Raw genomic sequence first — 19,897 nt, forward strand, 5'->3', positions numbered from 1 at the left:
GGTTAAGCCGCTGCCTTCGGCTCAGGTCATGATCTCAGGGTCCTGGGATCGAGTCCCGCATCGGGCTCTCTGCTCAGCAAGGAGCCTGCTTCTCTCTCTCTCTCTCTCTCTGCCAGCCTCTCTACCTACCTGTGATCTCTCTCTGTCAAATAAATAAATAAAATCTTAAAAAAAAAAAAAAAAAGGAGATCATTGGAAGTAAACCGCATTAAGGCAAAACTACAAAATCAGCCTTTTTATGGTGGGAAAGTATTTACACAGTAAGATTCTATCTACAACCATTTGCTATTATTTTCAAAGCCAAAAGGAGTGCGCATATATATATATATCTCAATCTCATTAGGATATATATTCAGTATGTTCCAAACTATTTAAGTCAATTATGCTGATATTCAGCAACTGCAAACATAGAATATTTCTTTCCACCCCCACAGTTTAGGATAAACTCTTGACAAGAGTGCCGAATTCCATAGAATTTAAATCTATTTGGCAGAATTTCCTGAGAATTAATTGTTTAACAAATTATTTGTGAAAGAATATGATTTAATTGTACAATCAATATAAATAATATAAAATTTATTGCACAAAACAGACAATTTTCTTCAATGGCTCCCATATGGAGTTAATTTCATACTGTAGTATTAAAGTCATAATATCCTTTCACAGTATAAATTCTTAAAACTTGGGGCCTGTCTATGGTAGTGCAGCCTTGAATAAAAAGAATGCAAGTCCTCAATCCTTTTTTTTTTTTTTTTTTAATATTTATTTTATTTTAGAGAGAGCGAGCGAGCACACGCATGGGATGGGGTTGGGGAAACTGGGGGGTGAACAGGGGGCAGACGGTGAGAAATCCTGAAGCAGACACCAACTCCTTGCTGAGTGCAAAACCTGTTTTGGGCTGAATCCCAGAACCCTGAGATCATGACCCGAGCAGAAACCAAGAGCTATACGCTCAACAACGAAGCCACCCAGGCGCCCCACAAGTCCTAAATTCTTACACTTACACTTTTAGACTTTCCTTCTCTGTCAATAAGGCTTTCACTGAGGTTTCAACTGAAGCAAGGTGTTCCTGAAAATCATTAAGGAGATAATATTGGCTTTCTTTATTTTTCTTCAAAGTCCTAAGTGCCTGAAGCAGATGGTCCAAGTGGTGAACGGAATGTCCTGCGTTGTGAAGAACCAAGGCACTTGTTTCTGCTTTATCGAGACACTCAATTTGTTCTAGTGGCTCAATGGCTGTTTTCTTTGCTTCCAACTGGGCATATAATTCCTAAAAACAAGTCAAGGAAATCAGTAAATACATATTCACTCATTCACCTGTTAATATTTTTCTTTCCAATAACACGTTCCATCCCAAAAATGGGCTTTAAATATATCATTTGTACACACAGAAACTAAGGTACTGACATTTAAAAGCTTTTTTCCGCTAGACTCATGTTAAAATCTAGACTGAAACTCAGAATTGGTCTAGGATTTAATAGCAATTAGATCTCCCTATTGTGTTAAAAGGTTCTGCAATGTCTACAGGAAGATTTATCATATTTTTAGATTGTTCTAGATTTATATGCACTCCATTTATATGCATCCTTTATGTATATCTTATTTTTATTATTCACATACATCACCCCCTCTTTCCCATTTTAAATATATGTTTACAGTCATGTAAACTCAGCTAGAATTGTAGGGGTCATTTTTTTAAAAACATGGCCATGTATTGGACTTTTAAGATTACACAGCTATAAATATATAAATATATAAACATAGCTATGTAAGCACAGCTGTAAAATGAAGGAGTACCCCATAATTCTGGTAATCAGGAAAAATAAACTTGTCAGAATCTGAAGAACACATCTGACAAGGAAGAGGAATGGTAAGTCAGAATTTCCAAATTCTGTTACCGAATAAGAAAGTTTTTAGGAACTTCATGAAAAAGACTAATGTTCATTAAACTCTTCCACTTTTTAAATGGAAAGATTTATACAACTTACTGATTAGTACATAATTATATAGTTACCAAATTGATCATCAGGCAAAGGTTAAATAAGACTTTTCATTCTGTGCAAGCAAGTTTCTGGTAATTAAAATATATTGTATTGCACTAGATAAATGATGCAATCATGTTGTCAGTGTTTTTCTTGTTTCCATACCTCTATCTCCTTTAATTGTTCATTTCTTAACATAACATCTAATTCTAAAGGTTGATTTTGCAGCTCATTGACTTTGTGCTCATCTTCAATGTTTTTCATGCTTTCTTGAACATCCAGAGAAAGTTGTTTTGACAAAACCACTTCTACAGTTGAATTCTGAAAACATAAAAAGATTAATTGCTGAATAGTCTACCTTACAAATAAATAATTTTTCTTTCTCTTGGTGAAAACATTCCAGTTCCTTCTATTTACTTAAAGACTTTTCAAAAGTATCATTGGGCATTATCAAAGATGATTTTTCCATACAATATTTAATTGCCTTTATTGGTATCCCACCAAAAGAAAAAAAAAACCCTTTTTGGCAAGACAGTATAGGATCTATGATTATGTTGCGAGACATAATCTAGGTATAAGGAAAGAAAACAGATACAGAAAAAACAAACGTTCCAAAGTTTATGCTTAGTATTCACTGCGATGCAGAGGACAAGGCAAATAAGAGGCATTCAACGTTACTATTGGTAGTTTAAAATAGTAAGTGGATAGATGGCAGAAACACCAAGATTTCATGGTATTAAGAATGAATTATGCCTTACACCAATTCATAGGAAGAACTCCAAGCTGGGTAAGGCAGGTTATACAGATAGTAATGTGATCTTTTCTGAAAGCCACAAGAACTTGACTTTCTCATAGGGTACTTAGAGACTGCACCTGCATTCATGCAGGTTCATTCTTTGGACAAATATTTGTTGAGTACATGCATGAACGAGGTGCCATGTCCAAAATATTAAAAAAGATTTCTGCTATTTTGTGAAGGTATTAGTTTTTACTTTCCAGTTGCTACATAAATGAAATACCATTTGATTTTGTCAAATACTTTCATGTTAGTAACATCTTTAGCAAGTCTGTGAATAAGACGTGTCCACCTCCCCCAACAAGGTAGAAACCGTTGTCCAAATGCTACGTGGATAGCACTGCAGACTGTTAACAGTAAGGGTAACTGGTTAAGAGGTACATGCAAACTTTCCGTACCATCTCTGCAACTTTTCCATCAATGTAAAGCTACCCTAAAGTTAAAAGATTATATAAATGAAACATATGTACGGAGGTGTATGTGTCTGGAGCTTCACCGAAACTAACTGGTAAGAAAATTCAGCTGACCAGTGTTAACTGATTTCAACATAGTTGGCACTTAGCACAAGTCACTTCTTTAAAAGGCTACAAAGGATTAAAATGATCTTATACATTTCCTCCATTCCCAACAATTTATTCATGCAAGACTATAGCTAAAAACCTACAGGAAGACAGCATCTCAGGAGGAAGGATCCAGGAAGAGAGCAAGAGGGGGTCACACCACAGGCTCCAGCAGACTATGGGGGCTCCTTGCCAGGAGCCACAATCACCGGGGGTGGACACGTGTCTCCCACTTGACTTGATGGTTATTGTTCCTTATAGCACACCCCCCCCCATCCACCTACAGAATAAGAAAGAATGCCTGAGGTAAAGGCTGAGGCATTAGACCCTAGGAAGACTTTACTTAGGATTAATCATCTACTAAGAATTCAGAGTCCTTGGTCTATCTTACTTCATAAACCACTGATTTGAGGACTAGCAACAATTTGCTACTTGTAATCTGCCTTTCCTGGTCAGAGAGAGCATTCTGAAAACCTGAAATCACCCCAAAACACCACTTGTTTACCACCTCCAAAAGCCATTTGTCTACCTTGGCAGAAAACCCAACAGAGTCCCTCAAATGAACATTTCAAATTTAAAAGGTAACATTCCCTTGCACATGCCAGAAAGGTTGGAACACAGACTCTAGGTCCTGATTGGCTCCTGGAAAGATTCTTTTGAAACCAGTTATCCTCTGCTCAGCACTCTTGACTCTGTTTTATTTTGATTTTGCAGTCTCATTTGAACAATTTTATTTTAATATATGATATTTCAAAAATACTTAGAAGAACAAAATAAAATCTACAGTCATTAACCACGATACAGATTTAAGTAATGTAATTTTCCAAATCACAAATACAATTTAAAACTTGATCTTCATTATTCTTTCATATCTTCCTCCTCAGAAATAACCACTACCCTAAAATATATGCATACATTTAAAAAAAATATTTATTTACTTAAGTAATCTCTTCTCCCAACATGGGGCTCAAACTCATGACCCTGAGATTAAGAGTCACACCCTTTTCTGACTGATCTGCCCAGGCGCCCCACACATGCATTTTTATACTTTTATTACATATATTAGTATTCATACAGTATTATTTAATATGTTTTAATTCTTATAAAACTGGAATCATGTATTATCATTTTATAACTTGTTTTCCTTCTTCCACTAGGCAGTATGTTTTGGGGTTTACTCATGGGAACAGATACAAATCTGGTACAGTCATTTTAGCTTTGTATACTGTTCTCCTGTCTGCATGAACACGTCTTATTTAGGTACTCACTGGTACTAATTTCCAGTCATAAAATAAGTAAGTCATGGGGATGTCATGTACAGTATATAGAACATAGTCAGGAATATTGTAACAACTTTGTATGGTGACAGATGATAACCAGACTTATCCTGGGAATCATTTCATAATGTATAAAAATATCAAATCACAATAATGTACACATAAAACTAAAAGGATATTGTATGCCAATTATACTTGAAGAAAAAAAAAGACTGAGCTACTCTCATGTTCATTGGCCATATGACCTTTTATGAATTACTTTTGCATATCTGCTTTCTATTTTTTACTGGGTTGATTTGTGATTTTGGTGTTTATTTTCATATTCTGGATACTAATCTCCTAATAGTTTTGTTCACTGCAATTATTATCTTCCAGTAGATTGCCTTTAAACTTTATATGTGATATCTTTGTTGAACAAGAGTTTAATGTTTTTGTGTTTTTTTTAAATATATATTTTTAAGATTAATTTACTTATTTGACACAGAGAGAATGCCCATGAGAGAGGGAACCCAAGCAGGGGCAGTGGGAGAGGGAGAAGCAGGCTTCCCATTGAGCAGGGAGCCTGATGTGGGGCTTGATTCCAGTACCCTGGGATCAAGATCTGAGCCGAAGGCAGACACTTAACAGATTGAGTCACACAAGTGCCTGAGTTTAATGTTTTAATGCAGTCACCTGCATCAGACATTTCCTATTTTGGATTCTGTTTTTAGAGTTTGCTTAAGAATGTCTTCTACTCTGAGAACATAAAAATATTCTTTGTATTTTCTCGCAAAGGCTTTAACATTTTTTTTTCACATTTAAGTTCTGTAATGTGTTTCTGGGTGAGTTTTTTGATAAATTCAGTCTTTGTCAGAAAGATTCAAGTATTTTGCCTCACTCCAGAATGATAGTTCAACTGGGTATCAAAGTGCAGGCTAATAACTTTCTCCCAGCCCTGTGCAGATGCTATTCCTGGCTTTCAGTATTGAAAAATTTATTGTCAACATAATTATTTTTAGTCTGGTTGCCTTTGAGATACTTAATTTTGGCTTTAGTGATTGATTGTTTAGCTTGTTCAAGGCTCTCTGTACTTTCCGAAACTCAAGATTCATATTTTCCCCCAATTCTGGAAAATTCCCAGGCTTGCTTTTATTTTCTCTACTCTTTCCTCCTACAACTCCATTTAGGCTTGTGTTAGACCATTTCACTCTCAGTACATCTTCTAGGTCTCCTAAACTTTCTTTCCTATTTTCCATCTCTTTACAGCTCTGTGTTGGATTATGGGTGATTTTCTCAGTCATATATTTTAGATAACTGATTCTCTTCAGTTTGAGTTTGCTGTTTAACTTGTCCAGAGCAATCTTCATTTCAATCACTATTTTTTTTATTTACTGATGTTCCATATGGTTCTTTCTCAAATTTTATCGTTTTTCTCAAAGTATTTTACTCTCTTCTTATGATTTCAAATCCATCTTTTCTATCACTAATCATTTTAAACATATTATTGTATAATATATTCCAGACTGATGCATAATCTCACTTTCTTAATGCATTAATTCCTCTCATTTGTAGTAATGAGGTCCTGTCCCTGTGGTAGACTGTTCTACCTGTTCTACCTGTTCATCATGCCTGATTAATTAACTCGTTGGTACTAGCTCAATATCAGACTTCTCTTTCATTTCACTGTGGGAACTCTTTTGGCCTAATTGATAGAAGTGACCTATTTCTGTGGATTTGTGCTTGCTTCTTCCAAGTATCCCATGAAGACAGGTAGGTAGGTGGGTGGGTATGTAAAGGACAGACATAGAGACTGAATTTATTGTTCATTTCTTGATTTGACCTACTCTATAATTCAAGTAGTATAGACTTGGACTCTAAACCTGTTTGAGATATAGGTTTAGTTTAGATTTCATGGGAGAACTTTTCTTCCCACATTTCGTCCTAGTCCTTTCTCTGGGTTAGAGATTTTCTGGTCTATCTTTCTCCCAGAGTATAAGCTTTTCAAGGGCCTATGTCTGTTATGGAATATCCACTTCAATACATGGCTTCTCATGAGTCCTTATGACCCCTAAAACCCTGAACATCTGATTCTTTCCATTCCCCACCTCTCCTGGAATTTCCCTTTAAAAAGTTTTTTTTTAAATTAGCATAAACATACAGAAGTATAACTTTCTTAAAAAGATTATTTATTTAGTTGAGAGAGAGAGAGAAAAAACATGAGTAGGGGGGAGGGCAGAGAGAGAGGGAGAAGCAGACCCCCCACTAAACAGGGAGCCCGATGCGGGGCTCCATCCAGGACCCTGGCTGGCACCATGACCTGAGCCCCGAAGACAGATGCTTAACCGACTGAGCCACCTGGGCGCCCCCAAAAGTGTAACTTTTAAACAGTGTAAAAAGTGTACATATTGAGCCTCTGAGCATAAATGGAATTTTTAAGGTTAAAAAATTTAAAGTGGAAAATGACCGTTCTCTCAAAAGACTGGCTGAGTTATATCACCAGCTATGTTTAATTTTTAAAGAAATGCTACTTTTTTCAACCACATATCTTTCCTTAGAGTTTGGCCTGTTTGGAAAAGAAATAGGAAGTGAGAGAAAAAGTATCATCAACTCTCCTTAAGGGCAGGGGCATGATATTTTCATCTATATGTGCCTTTATTTTTTTAAAGATTTTATTTATTTATTTGACAGAGAGAGATCACAGGTAGGCAGAGAGGCAGGCAGAGAGAGAGAGGAGGAAGCAGGCTCCCTGCTGAGCAGAGAGCCTGATGCGGGACTCGATCCCAGGACCCTGAGATCATGACCTGAGCCGAAGGCAGCGGCTTAACCCACTGAGCCACCCAGGCGCCCCATATATGTGCCTTAATTCACAAAGTAAACCTTCTTCATTCACATTTAAAACAATGGGCTTTACATAATGGGAGCTCCATGTCTGGCTTAGCAAACAAATAAAAACAGCCAACAGAAGGAAGCCTGGCACCAGCTTCACTATCCCCTGCCCTGTTCAGGGACAGGGGCCCCATGGCTATCATAATTCTAGGAAAGTGAGAAGCCAAAATCTATCACCTGTAACCTGCTAACAGCAGGACAGTATCATACAAGCCTAGAGGATATACTTCTTTCTTCTCTAAAGCATCCCAATATGAAGCAGTGAAAAACAATTTAAAGATAAACATACATCATCACCACCAGTGACAAATCGAAAGGCAGATCAACACAGTCTCAGAGGCTGCCTCTCTGTGCCAGCGTCATGTCTACAATGTTAACGTGACCTATCAGGCACCTGTGATGCAGCCAGACTCGCCCACCTCTCAGGCCCCCACTCTGTCACTCTTCTCTGCCTCCACCCTCTCTTTCATCCCTTCTAACTCCTCATGCTCTCTCCCACCACAAGAGAAAATTCTATTTTCTCTGCCAAAAATCCTCCCAACAGCCAGCCCTAAGCTCTGTTAACTCCAACCCACCCTTCGGGTCTCCGTTCAAATGTTGTCTCCTTAGAGAAGCTCTGACTACAGCTCAGGTCAGACTCCTTTATTACGGACTGTCATGGAACTAGTCTTCTTTCACTTTGTTTCACTAATCAGGCTCTCATTAGTTAATTAGTTGATTAATATATGCCTCCTCCTCTAGACTAGAAGCGCAGTGAGAATACAGACCATGCCTATTTTTGCTTACCATTGAACCCTCACTGTCTGCTCAATAAATTTTTACTGAATGGATGTGTAGAAGAAATCATAATGGGCAAAAAATAAAAGCATTTTATTTAGTTTTTGTTTGTTAAGATGAATCATCTGTGGGTTTTAAGGCAGAGTAGAAAGAAACTGGGGATCTGCCAATCTAGCTCTTGTTGGCCAGGCATCTGCCAGGAATGAGAGCAATAGGCTTTGGCTGGGTTTACTGAGAGTAGAAACGGTTCAAAATAGACCCAAGAACTCAATAAAAGTTCACTGAGTCTGACAGTACATTAGCATATTAAGCCTCAATTAACAACCCACACAATGCATTCAAGAAAATGGTAAGGGTAAGCCACCAAACATCAGGCTGGGTAGAGGACATGGGTTCTAGTCCCAGGGCTGCTGGAGTATAAACTCGGCCAATTAACATCTCTGACTTCAATTCCCTCACCTGAAACACAAGGGTTAGCCTAGAAAGTTTCTAAGGTCCCCCAGCCTATAAGATTTCAGGACTTGGGAACATGTTCTCCAATGTACACTGCTCACAGATGTCAACACCACATACACGATCTAAGTCACTTGTCCTGTAAAGGAATAAGTCTTGCATTACAAAAAATACCTCCAGAGCAAGAAGCAAGATTTGTATATTTGTATACAGGCCAAAACCAGCAAAGTAGTACACTTCCAAGACAGAGCTGGCATGTGACCCAACTATGTGTTTCTATTAACAAAAATTTTTTTTACTGAATTATCAGGATAACACCAAAAATAGACATCATTTACCCCAGGACTGAAAGCTCTTTATCTTGGAAGTGGTTTTCCCTGACTCTACTGTGTTTCTGGTCGCTCACCCTCAGCTGGACATCTGACATGTTTTCCCTGTATCTGCAACTATCTACTTTTCAGAATTTCTCTACGAAGGCCTTCTTAAACACTGAAATGATAAATGCTCAGGAATTTTTGAAAAGAAAAAATAACTCAGATATACTAACAATTACACCTAATGACAAGGAATTAAAAGAAGTAATTATAGGCAAAAGGTTGTTTTAGGAGCAATTACGTCATGTAGGTTGACACTGGGAAAGGAGGAGGCAAGAAAGAACCTTTAATACCAGTTAATTTGTAATGCTGCTTTATGAGTTTTTAGAATAATAACAAACTATGAATGTATTACTTTCGTTTTTCTTCCTCTTTATCATTTCCCTTTATGGACACCTCAAATCTGAAGGGATTAGTCAGTCTTCAATTTTTCCATATCCTAATTTGTTACTTTGTTTTGCCTACACAGGAAGGGAAGATAGAAGGCAGTTCTGCCTCCTCATATTTAAAAACTCTTAGAAAGTCACTTCTATAAGAATATCCAGAGATATTGGATCATAAGCACCCATATCCTTCAGTTTACATGCTGCAATTTCTTTTGCCTCCAGGTTTCCCTTAATATTGCGTTATTAAAGAAAAAGTCAACCAAAGGTCCAGATCTAAGTTATCGCCTAAATTTCATCTAAAATGAAATTCCTGGAGGGGCGCCTGGGTGGCTCCATCTGTTAAGAGGCTGCCTTTGGCTCAGGTTATGATCCCAGGGTCCTGGGATCAAGTCACATCAGGCTCCTTGCTCAGTGGGGAGCCTGCTTCTCTGCCTCCTCTGCCTGCCACTCTGCCTGCTTATGCTCTCTCTCTCAATCTCTGAAAATTAATAATTTTTTTAAATGAAATTCTTGGCAACAGATTGAAATACATACATACTATAATCGCAATTTTTGACAAATGCAATCACACCTTCAACAAAACTCTAAGATCGAATGGAATTTACTAAAGAAAAAAGTAGAAGAAAATAAAGCTTCCTAAAAATTCTTCTGGAGGCAATTTTAAAGGATCTGACAAAAGCCCCTGTAGATCCCAAAAAGGCATGTGAAATGAGATTAACTAGATATTTAGTCACTGTTAGATTTTTTTAATATTTCAAAAGGTTCTATTTATTTACTTGAGAGAGAGTGTGTGAGTCAAGCAGGGGACAGGGGCAAAGGGAGAGGAAGATGACTCACCGCTGAGCAGGGAGCCCGATGCATGACTCGATCCCAGGACCCTGGAATCATGACCTTAGCTGAAGGCAGCAGCTTAACCTACAGAGCCACCCAGGAGTCCATAATTAGTGTTACATTTTAAACCATGATAACTGATAGCATATTTGAACAGAATGATTAGCACAAAAGAGGCCTTGAAAAGTATTTTTAATCAATTAAATGCTTATTTTCACTATCATAATAGCTTCTGATTAATCAGACTTACAGTTCAGTAAATGGTGCTTTTATGTTATTTAGAGACTCCTGCTTAAGTCTTCACACTTGAGTCTTACACATGTTTATGCATGTTTTGATCGCCTTTACTAGCTGCTCAACATTAAAACTATTCTTGGTCCTTCATAGTCTATTATACAGAATAAAGTAAATACAGCCAGTACTTAGGGTAGAGGAAATAAAAGCACAAGCAGAGAAAAAAAAAAAAAAAGATTCATGTCACAAAAGAATAAAAAGTCATAATAAAATATTTCTAGAGAATTAAAACCACAAACCTCTACCCCAAACCACTCCTCTACCCTAAACTTACTTGAAGACTGAAGTACCTCTATCACTTTTTTAGGTTTAAAAGTAGCTTATCAGGGTGCCTGGGTGGCTCCGTGGATTAAGCCTCTGCCTTTGGCTCACGTCATGATCTCAGGGTCCTGGGATTGAGCCCTGTGTCCGCTCTCTACTTAAGGCGAAGTCTGCTTCCCCCCGCCTCTCTCTCTCTGCCTGCCTCTTCGGCCTACTTGTGATCTCTCTGTCCAATAAATAAAATCTTAAAAATAAATAAATAAATAAAAGTAGCTTATTTTCTCCTTCACAAACAAGAGTCTTCTGACCATGACACAAGGCATCACAAATCAAATAAAAATTTATATTACAATATATTTGTCTTACATGACTCAATGGAAAAATATTTTAATGAAGTATCATAAATTATAAATAACTCATCATTCAAGATCAAGTAAAAGCTTAATAAATTATAAAAACTCTTATTATTGGATTATGAGTTTTATTTAGTTTTCAATATACTCTACTGTATTTTGGGGGCTCACAGCCAAAATGGGTCTGAGAAGCTAATTTTAAAAGTTATTAAGCAACTCCCTATAGCAACATCATGTATTAGGATAGAAAGCACTCAGGTTTGGTTTTTTTTTTTTTTCTTTCTCACTTATCTACTGCTGTTTAATACTGTTAAGAAAGTTTCTTTTATATATACTCCTCAGGAGGTATGGGCCCTCCATTCCTTAAGACATTTTCTTTAGTGATATCTAACACTGCTTGTGGGATTTAGTAAGTCTTTTCTCATGCCTAGACAGATGCTCCATTGGCATTTACAGTTTCACACATTTCTAGAGAACACTCTCTGGTTCCTATAATCTTCCATGCATTTCTGTTTTGTTTTGTTTTCTAAGATTTTACTTGTTTATTTGAGAGAGAGAGACAGACAGAGAAAGCATGAGCAGGGGATTGGGGAGAGGGAGAAGCAGATTCCCTGCTGAGCAGGGAGCCCAACCTGGGGATCAATCCCAGGACCCAGAGGTCATGACCTGAGCTGAAGTTAGATGCTTAACTGACTGAGCCACCCAGGCACCCCCATGGCCTTCTGTTTTAAGAAGACAACAGAAATGCACATTCTTTTCATTGCTTTTGATCACATAGTCCATAAAAAGCTGATGAGAACTCACACCTGAATGGTCTAGCCTTTGCCAATGTCCCACTGGACCTTGGACTGTGAGAGGCTGCCTAACAGAAAGACCCTTTCAAATATGGTTTACTGGATGGTTCTCTGTGCCTTTTTCATTTCAATCTCTACGCTGTGAGAAAGAACTTTAAGAGCCATAGGAGAATGAAAACAAAACGACATTCTTCTTTCTTCTCCCTAGGGAAAATCAGGAGCCTGAATGTTGGTATTCTCATACCAAGGGATCTGACAACATTTAAAGATGCATTTGCAGTATAGGGTTAACATGAGAAGAAAAAGAAGGAAACTATCCTTTGAAGTAGTCTCTGATTTCATTATAAAATACACACACAAAAAAAAAAAAAAAGAAAGAAAGAAAGAAAAAAAAGAAATAAGGCTCTTGGGATTTTTTTTCCCTCGGAAAATGGGTAGAACACACTTTCTTTTCTTTTGCCTTTTCTAATTTGCCTTTGTGCTCTTGACCCAAGAAACTGTATCTGATTACATATCAGAGAGAATAATCAACCTAAATTGATGACTGACATTTTAACAGACTCAACAGTAATATTTCACCACTGAAATCTTGAATAGTTTTCTAAGGGCTCTTCTTACGAGTGGGCATCATAAATAGCCAGCACACTGAGGGTTTAATTATGAAATCAGAAGGCTTGATTTACCACCCTCTTTTCAAAGCCCAACACCTCTTCATTCTCAGGCGCGATGTCTTGGAGACGCAATCATAAGCACTTACCTTGTTTATCTCGCAGTCTTCCTCAAACTTTTCCAGAGCATTGGAGTCCTGAGTGGACTCGTGCACGTCAGAAGTGACCTCCTTCTCTCTGCCTGGCAGAGTAAACTTTTCTCTCTGTTCTGATGAGCGTTTTGAGTTAAGAATGCTATTGAGACAATTTTCTGTCTCCTGCTTGGCAGATTCAAGTCTGTTTTCCAAGTCCTTCTGTTTATACGTAAGTGATTTTATATCATCTTTAATAATCTTCTGTCCCACTGAAGATGTATTTTGCTTGATGGAGTTTGCTAAAGCTAAGATCTGCTTTAATGTGCCATCTTGCAAACGGAGTCTATTCTCTAGTTCCTGTAAGTGGAGAAAAGATTGTCACGAAAAGTACCTCTGTTCAATGGTCATGAGAGTTAATTGACTTTCATAAATCACAGAGTATTCTGCTCCACTAGCGGAAAGTGTAAAAAATTTACCAATTCACATCACAAAGAAGAAACTTTGGGCAAAATTTAAACCAGTGTGACATCCCAGATCTAAATCTCCAACAGATTTTATAAGATACTAGAAGTTTATCAGAAGTAACAAAGAAAATTCTCCCAATACAGTTCCTGGAACGTAAGAGGCATCAACACGTATTTGTTAAGTATATATTTTGTTCAAGAGACAGACTTTTTACACAATCAAAATACTAAATAATAAGTGTCTACTCTGTGCAAAGCACTGAAAATAGAAGAATCATTTAGAATGTACCCACAGGAATCTAGTACTAATATTTACAATTCAGAGTAGAGCTTAAATCAATGACCTAATGCAGTATCTGGAACATAGCAGGAACTCGATCAATATTGACTCAACGCATGAACAAATCAGGCTGATTTGAGACCTTAAGACTCAAAAGGAAATGTGAGGTATTATAATAGCTACTGATGTTACTGCTGAAATAGAATAAGCCTTAAAGTTACTAGGTGAATTATATAATATTTATCAGTCACTATCCTAATAGACTACACAGTATTCCTGTATTTGTTCGTTTAACTAGCAACAAATGTTATGATAGCTTTTGGGTTTTTTTTTTTTTTTAAAGATTTTATTTATTAATTTGACAGAGAGAAATCACAAGTAGATGGAGAGGCAGGCAGAGAGAGAGAGAGGGAAGCAGGCTCCCTGCCGAGCAGAGAGCCCGACGCGGGACTCGATCCCAGGACCCTGAGATCATGACCCGAGCCGAAGGCAGCGTCTTAACCCACTGAGCCACCCAGGCGCCCCTGGGTTTTTTTTAATTAAAAAAATTTTTCAAGCAATCTTGGGGCATCTGCGTGGCTCCGTTGGTTCAGTGTCTGCCTTCGGCTCAGATCACAATCCCAGGGTCCTGGGATCCAGCCCCACATTGGGCTCCCTGCTCACTCAGCAGGGCGTTCGCTTCTCCCTCTCCCCATGCTCGCATTCACATTCTCTCAAAGAAATAAATAAACATCTTAAAAAAAAATCTTTTTAGAGTAATCTCTATACTCAGTGTGGGGCTCGAACTCATAACCCTACGATCAAGAGTCACATGCTCCACCAACTGAGCCAGCCAGGCAACCCTATTATGACAGGTTTCAAAGTTACATAGAGGAGCAAAACACAGTCAAGTCAGGTTCCTATAGTCTAGTGAGAGAGACACAGAAGTCAACAGGCAATTGTAAAAGAACGTGAAAACTGTGCTAACAAGTCTGCACAAGTCACTGAAACAAATTCAGCTGAAAGAAGGGAGATCCAGACTGCATTTTAGAATGATCCGGGTGCAGCGATGGGGATGTTGCCATGGAGAGGGTGGCAAGTGCACGCAGAGGGCCCATTCGGAACTCAATGCAGGGGTGTGTGAGGTGAGGGCTTGCTCTGAAGAGGCAATAATGGAGGGTCTAGGGGGAGAAACAAATTGTACAGATATTCCAGACATGATAGAGACAGCACTTAATGTCTGACTAGACTGACGAGTCTGGGAGAGGATGGATAACCAGGTTTCTGACCTGAAGCCCGGAGAGATGGTAGAAATATTCACAGTCCGAGAACACAGAAGAAAAAGCAGGCCTACTGGTATGGAGAGGGAGAAAGGGAAGTTGAGTTATTTTCTGGACATACTGAATGATAAATAAGTGTACAACATCCAAGTAGAGGTGGGTCATGGGGTCAGAAGACCTGAGCAGTAGCCCCTACTCTGGGTGAACTTGTAAGTCCCTCACCTCTCCAGAACCCAGCTTATCACATATAAAACGAAGGGTCTGAACTTGATAGCCTCTGAGATTTCTTCTACCTATAACAGAGGCTCTATGTTAATTTTTCTGGAGAAGACTGAGCTGGGCTCACATCTAACACTTTTCTTAATTTCTTAATTAATTTAACACTTAATTTCTTAACACTTTTCTTAATTTCTTAACAGTACCGTGGACATGATGAGTCCTGAACATCTGTCAAATGATTGCTATTAAAAAGGGAGGTAACGGGGCGCCTGGGTGGCTCAGTGGTTTAAAACCTCTGCCTTCGGCTCAGGTCATGATCCCAGGGTTCTGGGTTCGAGCCCCACATCAGGCTCTCTGCTCAGCAGGGAACCTGCTTCCTCCTCTCTCTCTGACTGCTTCTATGCCTACTTGTGATCTCTGTCGAATAAATAAATAAAATCTTGAAAAAAAAAAGCGGAGGGGGGGATAGCCTGTCACAGTAGCCTGTCACAATGTCAGGCCACAGAGGAGAGGGCTTGCTTGATTTCCAGGCCCCTAAATGAAAGAGATGAGGGGGCTGGTTCTGTTGGAAGAGTATGTGAAGCTTGATCTCAGGGATACAAGTTTGAGTCCCATGTCAGGTGGAGAGATTACTTAAATAAATTTAAAAACTTAAAGAAAAGAAAAAAAAAGAGAAAGAGAACTCCCACATTTGGGCCAGCAGTGCTGCTTTGAGACTCACACCATGAAATCTCCAGTTAAGGAGATGCCAAAGAAGTAGCTGAGAAAATGCTTTACTTTGTTTTCCTCTAGAAGACACCTCTCAGGTTTGCTGACATTGGCTAAGCAAAAAAGTGAGAATCCAAGAAATGTGTTTTGAGGATGTGGATAAAGGGTTGTCTGTGATCCTCACTGCAAAAGGCTAGGTGCTGTTGAAGCAAGGGAGAGGAGTTTGGATGCCTTACATCTGGAGAGAGCTCTAATTTAGACCGAGAGTATAAAAAGTAATAAGGTAAAAATGATACAATTCCCATCCATCCCTGATAAAGAATGCAAAACTGAAGCATTTCCCCCTTGGTCTTGTGGCATCAGATACATTCTTTCACTCTCCAGTATCTCCTGGAATCACTGCGCTGTCTTGGAAACAAAGATCTCCAGGAGGTACAGACTGGTCATGGTGGAATGATCTCGGAGGGTCCGGAGTGCAGGGAAACGTTCAATGCAAATTATAAAGGGACTTGGTCACGAAAAAAGAGCATTCCCATTTTTTATGACTAGTCAGAACCTTAGTCACCTTCATTACCTGAAGAGTAACTGGATTTCTTACCAAAGACACAGATTTGTTCATTATAATTAATACCGATTCTGTTTTCATGCCCATCATGTCTGGACACTGATTAATACCTGCAGTTTCTGCAGTTTTTCCTCAACACCTATTTGATCCCCAGGCATATCAGAAAAACTGGCAAATTCCTTGGAGATATCATCCAATGTGGCATTCAGGTCTGTGATGCAAAGCTGGTATGAGTGGTGTTCTTGAACATGACCTTCCAATTTCTGCACAGAATCCTAAAAATAAAACCATCGACAATTCACCAATGATGTCTCTGAATTTTCTCACTCAGAAAAATAATTAAATTGTTCAGAAACCCTTGTTTCATCTTGAAACAGGAATAGGGCCATAAACTGTCCAGAAAATTTAAGTAAAGTTTTTAGTAGCTGAGATATTTTGATGTAAAATCTCCTCCATCCCCCTGAAAATGGCTTATTGAAATCACATTTGTTTCCCCCACGCTTCTTTGCCTTCGTTTCATTCCTGAGGACAATTTATTTCTCAAGAGGTTTACAAAACATAAATGCTTCAAATTATATCATCAAATCACAAACATCTATAATAAAGCAGCTCCCTTAATTATCCTTCTTAGTATAACCAAATATCCACAGCTGGAAATGAGGCTATCTGAGATCAGCCTAACCTCGGATTCTTCCTTCCCTAAGTATTAAATTCCAACACTGTGTGTTAGGAACAAGTAATCCTAACTCAAAAGCAAACCCACCTTGAAGTTCTCTTCCTGGAATAAGAACATAAGGTGGCCACACCTGATCAGAACAGTAGTAATTATTAAACTCAATCCCTTCAGTCAAGTGGATCTCTCTTTATCTCTGTACAACTCCTGCGGTCTATAGAGCACGATTTCTCATCCACAGGATCCTTACATTGAATCTAACTTCCAAAATGCAAAATATAGATAATTCTCTTATGAGAATACACCCCCTCAGTGGCAAGCTGACATCTCTTATCTCTTACTGCAGACCATTCAAGAGAGGGAAACTGAGGAGGTTTATACAAAATCATGAATGTATAGCTGACCCTTGAACAGCATGGGTTTGAGCTACATGGATCCAATCATGCATAGATCTTATACAGCGCAGAACTGTAAATGAGTTTCCTCTTGTGATTTTAACATTTTCTTTCTTCTAGCTTACTGTACAATGTATAATACATATAACGTACAAAATACATGTTAATCGACTGTGATATCTGTAAGGCTTCCTGGTCACTAGTAGGCTAATAGCAGTTAAGTTTTCAGAAAGTCAGAAGTTATACACAAATTTTAACTGTGGGGGGCTCAGCAGCCCTGTCCCCCCAACTTTGTTCAAGGGTCAACTATAAACCATTCCAATGGATAGATTTGTCCAATGGACAAATGGATGGATTGGTGAATGCATAGATCACTTTGACAGCATCTCTTTCAGAGAGATACATTAAAAGACCTTAGGGGTGCCTGGATGGCTCAGTCAATTAAGTGTCCGATTCTTGGTTTCAGCTCAGATCATGACCCCAGGGTCATGAGATAAAGCTCACACACTCTCTTGTTCTCTCTCTCTCAAATAAATAAATCTTAAAAAATCTTAACCCTTTGACCCCTGAAAAGGAGAAGCTGGAGGAGAAAAAATAACATCATCATCAAACAATAGGCACTGGATTCTTCTAGCAAAACTGACGGATTGAGGAGTTAGTATTTGTATCTCAAAATGATCAATTAAATGTTAGAAGGTTCTGATTTACCAAAAGAACAAAAAATGGTTTCACATACAAAAATGACATAAGTACGCATAATTATGACAATCATTTGAAATTTTATTTTGACCATTTTACCTGGAGCTGTTGCAGAAGACTTTCATGTAGATGCTTTATTTCCAGCCAAGGTTTTTCACTGAAGTTGGGATTTTTAGTGCACTCTAAGAGGTAACTTCCTTGAGATTTTAACTCTTTTAGCAAAGACGTCAAATCTTGTGCTTTCTGGAGGAATTTCTTATAAATTTTTAGCTGCGCTTTCTTCTCCTGCAAACCATGTTGCAGCGCAAAGCCCACTTCCTGCTTCTTTTTTAGTTCTGTGAGCATTAATCTCAGATCCTCCTTACTTTGTAAATACTTCTCTCCTTCTAGCAGAAGCTTTTCTTGATGGCTAAGTTGAACAAATATTTTAGAAATGACATGACTCTTAGCAAATTGGAATGCTTTCTGCATATTATGTATAACATACATTGTAATAAAAAGCATTGAAATAACAGTAACATTAGTTATTCCCGAAGACGCCTTTTGGCATTAATGACATTGTAAATAGCACTAAGTCTAGCTCAGAAATCAAGACAGAAATTATTTGTAGTATTATTTAAAAAGATATTTTGTTACATTATTTGACCTGAGAATAAACACTTAATAATTTAGATTCCAGACCATTACAGTTTTTACTATGCTTAAAATTATATTATCTTACATTTCTCTTTCTCATATAACTAAAATAAATAATTATCCAGTACACTGGCCTACTAACTAGTTTATACTTTCTATAATTTAAATTTAGTTTTGATCTGTCTCCCTAGAAAAAAATATAAAATTCACATTTCCACTAAACAATAAATGTATCATTTAAGATGTGATATGAATTAAAAATTTTCACCAGAATTATGTCCACTGAATTCAGACATTTACCACGTTTATACATTTAAGAATCTCTTAGAATATATACTTAAAAAGAATAATTCTTCTACAGTAGTATCATGCAGACTACTGAGATTGTCTGGGGGAGGGGAGTTTTGGTAAGAAGCAGCGCTGAAGGTGGAATGATAGACAATGCTAATTTGTTACCAAGAACTCCGTGGGTTGATGAACCAGCCAAACTAACTAAACACTGCTATAGTTAAGATGGTGTATTTCCTATCTGATCCAGAGTACTTTTCATCTTCTTTTCTGCCTCTGACATTGTGGATGCCCCAGACATTACGGACTAATAATATCCAATAGATATTATATCCAAATCCAGGAGGCAGACAAAACATACTTGTTATGGCTTCACAGTGTAATGAAAGCCATGAATAAGTGAAGGCATTGTCCTTTACCTTAGATATGTGTTGGCTAAATGGAGTGTGTTGTCCCACTGATTCTTGATATCAGTAAGGGTCTTTGGAGCCAATGGAGATTTGCTGCTCTCAGCCTGACTCATGATGGTCTGTATTTTAGCGTCCCCTTCAGGCTTTAGTAAAATGATTTCCTGAATTAAATAAAACAGAACTTAGGGAAAGTACATATGATATCTTTTGATTTATACACATTATATTTAGAGTAACTGCAGAGTAGATTTCAAAATTATCTTCTCATTTTTATAGGACAATGCTATCTCCTTCACACGATACAGAACTGATTCTCAATAAATATTTTTCAGGTTGACCTCACTGCATTCCTTCTCTCATCTTTATTTTCAACTGCCTTCAAATAAGGCAGAAAGACTCTGGCAATAGCAAATCCTTCCTATTCACTCCATTATTTATTGATAGAGAGTTAAGGTAACAACCGAACACAACATTTTTATACACTTAAGATGAGACTTAGGGCTTCCCACAGGAAAATGCAGTGCCCCTTGTCAACTCTTGTCCCTGGGCTACGACA

The 19,897-nt window shown here is 38.0% G+C and overlaps 1 protein-coding gene across 14 annotated transcripts in view; it reads right to left on the reverse strand.

Annotated features, from left to right (window-relative positions):
- Positions 1-19,897, reverse strand: part of SYNE2 (spectrin repeat containing nuclear envelope protein 2) — a 330,800-nt gene that overhangs the window by 150,924 nt on the left and 159,979 nt on the right. For 13 of the 14 annotated variants that reach the window (XM_044231769.1, XM_044231767.1, XM_044231774.1 and 10 more), the window contains 6 exons: positions 19,351-19,502; positions 18,107-18,416; positions 16,351-16,515; positions 12,761-13,102; positions 2,148-2,303; positions 1,005-1,270 (listed from right to left, as the gene is read on the reverse strand). In XM_044231769.1, the coding sequence (XP_044087704.1) occupies positions 1,005-1,270; positions 2,148-2,303; positions 12,761-13,102; positions 16,351-16,515; positions 18,107-18,416; positions 19,351-19,502 (1,391 nt within the window). Of the gene's footprint in view, positions 1-1,004; positions 1,271-2,147; positions 2,304-10,307; positions 10,339-12,760; positions 13,103-16,350; positions 16,516-18,106; positions 18,417-19,350; positions 19,503-19,897 lie in introns of those variants that run through there. The other variant, XM_044231778.1, reaches the window with a different exon arrangement.

The sequence above is a fragment of the Neovison vison genome, chromosome 13 (genome assembly GCF_020171115.1).
Source record: "Neovison vison isolate M4711 chromosome 13, ASM_NN_V1, whole genome shotgun sequence".
Taxonomy (NCBI): Eukaryota; Metazoa; Chordata; class Mammalia; order Carnivora; family Mustelidae; genus Neogale; species Neogale vison.